Source organism: Micromesistius poutassou (genome assembly GCF_964030765.1).
Source record: "Micromesistius poutassou genome assembly, chromosome: 9".
NCBI lineage: Eukaryota > Metazoa > Chordata > Actinopteri > Gadiformes > Gadidae > Micromesistius > Micromesistius poutassou.
Genome location: NC_140279.1, coordinates 841,608 through 851,767, shown reverse-complemented (window position 1 = coordinate 851,767; position 10,160 = coordinate 841,608). Strand labels below are relative to the sequence as shown.

The following is a 10,160-nucleotide window of genomic DNA, read 5'->3' as shown; positions in this document are numbered from 1 at the left end:
GGTGTGGTGTCTTCGCAGACGCGTGGCGTCTTAAATGGAATAATGTGTCATCCACTCCCATCCGCCTAAGAGCAGATGGTGGTCTGGTTTCCTAATCGCTAATGAAAGAGCAGGTCTTGATGGGGAAACTCCCATAGCAAGAAGATGATTCTAATGCCAGACTCTCTCTCTCTCTCTCTCTCGCTCTCTCTCTCTCTCTCTCTCTCTCTCTCTCTCTCTCTCTCTCTCTCTCTCTCTTTCTCTACTCTCCTAGGCCTGATGGAAATCCGATCTGTCAGTGTTGGAGTCGTCGCCATCAAATCTGTCAGCACTGGCCTGTACTTAGCCATGTCCAAGAAAGGCACGCTCTTCGGATCGGTGAGTATACTACCTGGTGAAAACACTGTCAGTAGAGAGAGAGAGAGAGAGAGAGAGAGAGAGAGAGAGAGAGAGAGAGAGAGAGAGAGAGAGAGAGAGAGAGAGAGAGAGAGAGAGGCCCAGAGATCTATAGACACATAGGGGTCCCAAAATGATCCAGCACCAAAACATGTCTGTTACTATTGAAGTGTGTGTGTGTGTGTGTGTGTGTGTGTGTGTGTGTGTGTGTTAGGGGGGGATAATTATCTGCCCCCCCTCCCCCCCTCCCCCCCTGTTCAGAAAGGTCCAGAAACAGGGGCTTCAGAGTGCTGTGATCAATCATGCCGGTACACCTGGTGGTTGGTACCTGTGGGACGGGATGGCACGCCAAGCTTGAGAGGGTTTCTTCTACTGTCAAAATAGATAGCAGCCTGACGGACCACGACAAAGAGCCAGCTGCTCTCTCCCCCCGCCCCCCCAGCCCCCTCTCTCTCCCCCCCTCTCTCAAAGTCTTTGCGTGCCATCTTCCAATTGTTGTTCACACATGTAGGCTTTCCCCCCCCCCCCCTGCTAAAGCGGCCACCTCTCTTTGTGTGAGTCAGACACAGCGTGCGTCGGGGTTCACCTCAGACATGTGGCGTCTAGTGCCTGCCTTTTTACATCTTTTTAAATCTCGCTAAACACAGACAGAGAGAGAGAGAGAGAGAGAGAGAGAGATCAGGGAGTTAATCAGGGAGTTAATCAGGGAGTTGCGATCGGTCCCCGAGCGCAGATAAGCTGAGTGGACTCACTTGACGCGGTAGACCGAACAGGGCGTACTTCAACCCTCAACTCCCGAATCCTCCCTTTTTAGACACGAAGGAGATAGGAAGTGATGACAGGTTACTATGGCGATGGTATCTCGAAGAGGTCGTATTTGTGGAATGAGGATAAGCGTCTAGAGTTGGGGGGGGGGGGGGGGGGGGGGGGAATGCACCGGAATGCCGTATCGCTACAATATCTCTCAAGGCACTCTGACTACCTGATAAACACTACTCACCGCCCATGGGAACAGATCTGTAGACCATTTGATTGAAAGAGTTACATTTACATTCACGTTACCATTTAGGGCATTTAGCAGACGCTTTTATCCAAAAAGCGACTTACGTTATAAGTACATTTGTCAGCAGAAAGAGAAACGACAATATAAATCGCTGCTAGTACAGTAAAGATATTCCTAGAAACAAGTGCCAAGCACTTACAATCGCTAGGCTAACCCATTCCCTGTATGCAACAACGATAGCTAGGATAAGACGCAAAAATACAAAATGCGTAGTACTATTTTCAAGTGCAAGGACGTACAACATACCGTAAGAGCGGGGTAGGAGGGGGGTGGAGGGGGGTGTAAGGGGGGGGGGGGAGGCTGTGCAGAACTCAAGAACACCAAAACACTCCCTCCCCTAAAGTCCCCGAGAGTTTGAAGGAACTCTAGGGGGACTCTACGTACCTTCGACCAGCGACAAGCATGGTGACAGGATGAGTACAAACAGCCTCTGCTCTGCCTCTCCCCCTGCCCCCCCCCCCCCCCCCCCCTCCTCCCCCTCCCTGCTCCAGGTGAAATACAGCCCCAACTGCAAGTTCAAGGAGCGCATCGAGGAGAACGGCTACAACACGTACTGCTCTCTGCGCTGGAAGCACGGCGGCAGGCAGATGTTCGTGTCCCTCAACGGGCGGGGGAAGCCGCGGCGGGGCCACAAGGCTCGCCGGAGACACCCCTCCACCCACTTCCTGCCCATGCTCCCCTCCTAGCCCGGCTGAACTTTTGTCGGGCGGACCCCGGTCGACCGCTCCGCCAGCCGTGCCTCTGGCGGCTGTAGTGTCGCAGCAGATGATGATTGATAGGTCGCCCTGTCGTCTTTATCGTTTTATTCTTTCCTCCTGTGTCCCGTACGTGTACATTGTTTGCTGTTGGTAATACGTGCGTGTGTGTGTGTGTGTGTGCGTGTGCGTGCGTGTGTGAGAGAGATCACAGCACAGTTGGGGTTAGTATATCAATGTTTTAAGTTATTTTTTTCCATTGACCCCTTTTAGTAAAAGAAAAAAAGGTCTAACGATATGACATTATCCAATATTATAGAGTTACAGTGAACCTGAGGGTTTTTTTTTTCTGTCCAATACTTTTGTTTGTTCTGTATTCAAAATATATTCAAACTTGAATATAGCCTCAGATGGAATCAGCATTCAGAATCAGTTCTGAAAGACTATAAGAGTGTGACGAGCAGAGTGTGTGATGAATCGAACTGTCCAGGCTCGGCATCAACAACAAGAGAGACCTTCCAGTCGCTACGAACATCAACCAGTCAGATCCTTCGGTCTGCAATCATCCAAATCATCAAATCGATCCCTAAACGGAAGGGAAAACACACACAGCGATCGAAGGGCGCCGGCGGGGACAGCGGAGTCCCACTGGGACTGAAAACGTTCCCCCCAACGGCACCACTCGGAATAGCCAATCAGAAAGCGACCGGCTGCACACGGACGGACCTTACACGAGCGGGACAGCGTGCCACGCATCCACCTCCAGCACCTCCGCTCTCTCCTCGTTCGCTCGTAGAGTCGACGGTAACACAATAGGGCGATGTCATCTGGGCGGTTTGAACCTGATGCGCGCTGCGTGCGGTCGTCTTTAGCGCACGCTTCCTCTCACATGCAGCACTCATGCAGATCACACTTACGTAGCCGCGAGGGCTGTAGAAAACAATGATGCCGTCGGTTGAAGATTCAGTAGTGAGCTAATGCGTTATCCTATTAAAAGCGTTTTGTATGCATTATAGAGGCCGTAGATAAAGAACTCGACACGTAGTTTTAAGGTTGTCAATTACTTTCTTATGTATACGGTAGTGTCTGGATATCTCTTTTTTTTTGTCAGGTTGTGCTAACATTTCTTCAACAAAAACGTTGTTGCAAATAGAACCTTTAATATATTTAAAACTTTTGTACTGTATAATTGTTTGAAGCCTAATATTATTGTCTACTTTGTGTATTTAGTCCTGAAACACACACACACACACACACACACACACACACACACACACACACACACACACACACACACACACACACACACACACACACAAACAAACAACAACCCAAATTGTATTAATGCCCATATCCAGCTCAGTTTGTATGTTACTGAAATTTAAATCTTGATAAAAGCTAAATGAATTACTGGTGCAAATTTCTTTTTGGCCATTGACACTACTTATGTAAGGCTGGATAATCAAAATGTACAGTTCAAATAAACATTTCCATCACGCACATAAATTGAGTGCCTTGACTCACGCTCAGTCTGGTCAAAAAAAGAACAATAAACATGTATGAATTACTTGTGTCGTCCCCAACATTCATAACAGTGACACTTGTTGCTGTTGAAGAGGACCTCAGGCATCACAGTCCTTATATTTAACATAATGTCCCTTATGGTCAGTGTCATCATGACAATAGTCAGCGGCAGGAGGGTCACACTGTGTAAAAAGACTAGAAATAAAACAAAAGCTGGTTCTACATCGCTGCATGGGAATCATCGGTATCAGTGGTATGACATCAGTGTACACAAGCTGGTATGAGGGGACATTTCCCATTGACATTATTAGTGCAGTATGAATGCATTTGAATTATTTTCTCTTTCAAAACATTGGGGTTACGAATGTGCACCGTAAAATGTGCGGAAGCACACGTTCTGAGGGTTAACATGAACTCAGTTCCAACTACTAGCAACTGCATTCCAATCCAGTCCATATTGAAACTCTTCTCCATAGCCAACACAGAGTAATCCTATTTTAGCCTGTTCTCTTGATTGTCACAATGTCCTCCGCCTTTTCTCCTCTCCTCCTGACTCCTCCGCTTGCCAAGAATCTTTCCTTTCGTCTTGGCCTGGAGGTGAGACTGAATGTTGATCTCTGTTCCAGGGGCAGCCAATGGGAGCCTGTAATTAGCATTGTTTTACCTCTGTCCTGTCAGTGCTCTCGCCAGCAAAACAAGAAGAATCCTTTGGCAGTCCTAATCGAGAGCCGCTGCCTTTGATCAAACAGCAAAAGGAAAAACCCAAATACTGTGCAAAATCAACCTGGAATGTCCTGCAGATAGTACGGTAAGGCCAATGGACGTGGACAGCCAATCAGTGAACATCTAATCCTCGTTAGACGTGTTTACACTGTACGCACAGGTGTTGTTGTGAGTGCAGTTAGCGTACGGCTGTGGACAGGTGTACGTGAATGACTCACAGACAGAGTTGTGCAAGGTTACTGCTTCAAATGTGAATAACAGGTTTCACGTGGTAAGTTAGGATATCATTTTGAAGATTTATTTTACGAGCTTTCAACCAAATTGTCATTCTCAATAATATAATGATAATATAATTACATTAATAATATAAAATAATACTAAATATGCTGAACATAATTAACCGTCTATGTGTTTTGGAGGTTAAATCGGCAACAGCAAAAAATACGCATTAGCTGTGAAAACAAAAAATACCCTCCACTTAAACTGTGAAATGGCAACTTGTCAGACCGAAACTGATTGTGGGAGTCCTTAGCAAATGTAGACAGGGCCACAAGTCACTGGTTGTCACTGACAACCCACCCAAGAGCTCTGGATATCCCCTGTTATAGTCACCATCTCTCACAGTTATGGGAAATACCTCTGGTGGGTGGGACAGAAAGGACGGAGGGAAGGGAGAGAGGAAGGAACCAAGGAAGGACGGAAGGATGGAAGAAATGAAGGAGCGAGGGAGGGACGGAATGATGGAAGGGGGGAAGGAAGAAAGAAAGAAAGAAAAATAAATAAAGGATGAGGTGAGGGAGGGAAGGTAGGAAGGAAGAAAGGAAGGAAGCAAAGGGAAGTACAGGGGTTGAGGGAGCAGTAGTGGTGGAGTTGGGAGGGTGGGGGTGATAGGGGTAGGAGGCCAACCAACAACTTTAAAGCGCTTATAGAACTTTTATTGCCGCTCCTGAGACTAATTGTGTGTGTTGTGTGTCTCTCTGTGGCCCAGGGGCCCTGGAGTGGCCCTGTATGTTCTTACTCAGACCGAGTGGGCCCTGGAAGAGCCCTGGAAGAGCCCGGGACCACCGCAGATCAATGGCAGACCCTCCACTATCCACAGGCCCTCGCTAATCCTTCTCATTTGTCGGCCATTTGTTCAGGGGCCAGAATTGCGAGACCCTGAAATAAGGATTAGACCTCGTTTTGTGACAGAAACCACGTTGTATAATGTATAATTATATGTATAATGCTAGCAGCCCAAGACGGATGGTTGAGTTTGCAGTTTGTGTGCTTGTGGGTTGTGGGTTTCTGAGTGTGTTCTCATGTTTGGCCCACCATCTAGCTCTCTCACGCTCTTATTGTGGGTTTGCATTTGTGTTTGCGTCCGTGTACACGTGTGGGTTTGTCCGTGTAATTACAAGGAAATACATCTCTTAGTGTGAGAAAACAAATGTTTGTTTCCGAACCACAAGTACGCATGTTAAAGGCATGTTGCACACGTAAAACATCCTCTTCTTGTAAAATTCAACCGCACAATCCTTTTCTCATCACGTGATGGTGAGTGTGCACGCTTGTATGCACACTATGTGTGTGTGTGTGTGTGTGTGTGTGTGTGTGTGTGTGTGTGTGTGTGTGTGTGTGCGTGTGTGTGTGTGTGCATGTGTGTGTGTGTGCATGTGTGGGTGTGTGTGTGTGCGTGTGTGTGTGTGAGTGTGTGTGCATGTGTGTGTGTGTGTGTGTGTGCATGCATAGATAAGATAAGATAAAAAAAACCAGAGTAGTCTGTAATTTCAATCACCAGTGACAAGGAGCAGCTAACTTCAGTTGAAAGACAGAATAAAAGCCTCCCATGGAACCAAACCACCAGCCAGTCCATCTTCATGTCCTGCAACTGAATCTGGTGTCAGTCTCAGGGCTGGGAGTGCCTGGAAGTCTTGGCAGCGTCAGGCCGAGGCCTTCTCATCACTGAGTGGATTAGCGGCCGCGTCTGAAACTCACTGGCTGGACATGAGACAGGTCTGCTGAGTGGCACACGCGCCACATTAGCGCTAAAGCCTAGCCATGCCGCAGGTATGCGGTCCTGACTAGCCGAGCCCCACGTGGCAGGCATACTCCACATGCCTGGGGCTGTGAGGGCCGCAAAGGGCCCGCATGTAGGACACCCGCATCGGGTAATGGTTACAAGACAAACGTGAACCCTGTGGGCATCTAGCTCGGTTCTCCCAGGTGTTATCTGTCCTGAGAGCCCGAGATCGTCATGAATCATCATTAGGGCGAACATTGATAGCATAGTTTAATATGAGGTCTAGTGTGAAGTGGAAGGAAGTGAAACTCACTCAGACTTCCTGCTGTCTAAAAGGTTTATTGTAGGTTGTATAACGTTGAGCAAAGGTCCGTATCTGGCCCACCATCTAGCTCTCTCACGCTCTTATTGTGGGTTCGCGTTTGTGTTTGCGTCCGTGTACACGTGTGGGTTTGTGCGTGTAATTACAAGGAAATACATCTCTTAGTGTGAGAGAACAAATATTTGTTTCAGATTTGTTTCCGAACCACAAGCACGCATGTTAAGTGACGGTGAGTGTGCATGCTTGTAAGCGCAACAATGTAAGAATAATAAGAATAATAAATAATAGATTAGAGTGTTAGATTAGAGAGATTTGACCGTCAAATTAATTCATTCATATTTTTTATAAATACAATATTTAATAGAACATGGTCAAACTATGAAATGTATATTTGGTTTATTTTCTGGCTTACTAATGACAATTGTTTTTGATTTTCCATATAAGCACTTGGAGGGGAAATTATTGAAGGAGAAGTCCTGCCAAAATCATTGCTGTACATGGCTTCTGTGCAAGACAATGGGGAACATATCTGTGGCGGATTTCTAATTCACAAGTAGGTGAAATGTAGAAATGATCCGACATATGCGAGTTGCAATTAATGATGGGAGGGAAATATTTAAATCACACATATTTGTATGGGAATCTATGTATATGGACTCCAAGATCCTAATAATTAGATATTTAATTTGTTATTCAGGAAGTTGAAGGTTGTTCTGGGAACCAATGACCTCCGCAAGGTCAACGAGAGAACAATGAGATACAACGTCAAAAAATTCAAACACGCAGACTATACGCATCTTATAAATGGGAAATGACATAATGATGCTAAAAGTGAGAACATGCTTTTTCTACTTTTATCCAACATCTTATATTTGTTATTTTGTGTAGATAGGTAGATGTATACCAAATATTTTGCTTGTACGAAATGTTTTATGTTTTTTTTTCCTACGTAACTTGAAATCAATAATTATAATGTTTTTGGGGGTTTTTTAGCTGTCAAGACCATCAAAAATAAAAACAATTAAACTTCCAAATGGCAATATAACACCCCATGCCTTGTAGCCGGATGGGGTTCTATCAAAACTGAGGGCCCTGCTGTTGATAAACTTAGAGAGGTTGATATTGAGTGGAGAACTTGTCAGCGGGAATGGGCAACTCTCCCAGACAAAACTGTCTGTGCAGGTGGATAAAAAACGAAGAAAGGTTTTTGCCAGGTATGTGAATTCCATTTAGCAAGTCCACTTTACTAACAGATTCTTTGGGTGAATAAATTTGTGTTTTTGATTTTTTTTCAGGGGGATTCTGGTGGACCTCTTATATGCAATGAGATGGTTGTTGGAATGGTATCATATACCGGCCTTACCTGTGACTACCCAGATCTACCTAATGTCTACACTGACATATCAAAGTTTCTGCCATGGATTAATGACCCCAAAGCAAAATGCAAGATTGATTAGTGTGTATTTTTATATATTCAAGCTAAATGTGCAATGCTGTGTTTAGTAGATTGTTTGAAGATGTAGACCGTAAGATATAGTTGCATTATATTCTAGTTGTATCAGACAGTGCTTCTGAACAACATTCAATAAACTTCCTCCACAGCAAACCCTTTTATGTTCTGACTCAGCATCATCATAGATCACCATTAAAAAGTTATCAAATAAACTGTTAATGTGATCAATATAAATACATCAGTCAGGGAAAAAATTATCTCATGCATGGATCTTGTTGTCAGAATAACCAACCCACTCAACCAACAGTTGAGTGGGTTGGTTTGCATTGGACTATGCAGCATGCTTGTGGAAGCCCAAAGCCTTAGCTGGCATGCGTTAACATTATCCAACATCTCCATCTGCTGGATTATCCAGAAAAAGCTCAATTTTTATGCGTTCCAGAACCACAGTCAGATATTCCAATCACCTAGAGTTGGTGGAGCATAAAATTAAGTTCAGAGAAAGATTCAAGAAAAGATTGGAAAAGAAGTTATCCAAAGTCCCAGTCTACGTTCTGTGGTGACCTTTGGCTGCTGGCTATCAGCAAAAGACAAAAGTATGAATGCTAAAGGATAGTTTCCAATAAGGCTACACTGTGTGTATCAGAATCAGAATCAGAAGAATCAGAAAAGGTTTATTGCCAAATACAATTTCACATATGAGGAATTTGTCTTGGTCTTCAGTACGCATGATATTTACAAACAATAAACATTAAACAATAAACAATAAAGCAAGTACTGCCGTCAAGAACACAAGTCCAAAAAATTAAATAAGATAATTTCCAAAAATAAAAAATGAAATAAAAAGACACTCTATATACATATGAACCGTAATAAGAAGAATAATATATACAATAGTGCAGAATGATGCAAGTAGTGCAAAACTTGTTGTCATCATAGGCAGATGACTGTGTGTGGTGGAGGGTGAAGGGGGGGGGTAGTGAGCGTGTCAGTGGGGGTCCGGGGGCCGTTGTTGATGAGGCCGGTTGCAGACGGGAAGAAACTGTTTTTGTGGCGTGAGGTTTTGGTCTTGACAGACCTCAACCTCTTGCCGGAGGGGAGTGTTTCAAACAGTTGATGTCCGGGGTGGGAGGGGTCCAACATGACCTTCCCTGCACGCAGTGGCTCAGTGTCCTGGAGGCGTGCAGGTCCTGGAGGGACGGCAGGTTGCAGCCGATCACCTTTCCAGCACAGCGGATGATCCGCTGCAGTCTGCTCCTGTCTTTGACCGTAGCAGCAGCAGCGTACCAGATGGTGATGGAGGAGGTGAGGATGGACTCTATGATGGTGTAGAAGTGCACCATCATAGCCTTTTAGCAGGTTGAACTTCTTCAGCTGCCGCAGGAAGTACATCCTCTGCTGTGCCTTTTTGGTGACGCAGCTGACGTTCTGCTCCCACTTGAGGTCCTGGCTGATGACTGTGCCCAGGAAGCGGAAGGACTCCACAGTGTCGACTGGGGAGTCACACAGAGTGATGGGGGAGGGCGGGGCTGCGTTCCTCCTGAAGTCCACAACCATCTCCACTGTCTTAAGAGCACTGAGCTCTAAGTTGTTTTGGGCACACCAAGTCACCAGGTGGTCAATCTCACCACCTGTAGGCAGTCTCATCTCCGCCAGAGATGAGCCCAATGAGGGTGGTGTCATCCGCAAACTTCAGGAGCTTGACGGACTGGTGACTGGAGGTGCAGCTGTTGGTGTACAGGGAGAAGAGCAGGGGAGAAAGAACGCAGCCCTGAGGGGATCCGGTGCTGCTGGTCAGGTATGGAGCGTCCCCTAGTCTAATGGCAGAATTAGATGGCTACTCGACCACACTGATGGTAAAGTAGCCATCACAAGGAAGGGCTTGTGACATCGTCAACATTAATGTCCAAATTTAAATTAGCTATATTTTTTTACTTTGTCTTTTTAGGGAGTTCAAACTGTATTTGGCTCATAGCTAAAGACTTGAATAATTATATTTGTTG

General features: G+C 45.6%; 1 protein-coding gene across 1 annotated transcript in view; it reads left to right on the top strand.

The window, feature by feature from the left end:
• Positions 1-2,124, top strand: part of fgf22 (fibroblast growth factor 22) — a gene marked incomplete at both ends in the record, with an annotated part of 3,170 nt that extends 1,046 nt beyond the window's left edge. The window contains 2 exons of the mRNA XM_084473500.1: positions 254-357; positions 1,930-2,124. Of these exons, the coding sequence (XP_084329626.1) occupies positions 254-357; positions 1,930-2,124 (299 nt within the window). The remainder of the gene's footprint in view (positions 1-253; positions 358-1,929) is intronic.
• Between the last annotated feature and the right edge of the window lie 8,036 nt (positions 2,125-10,160).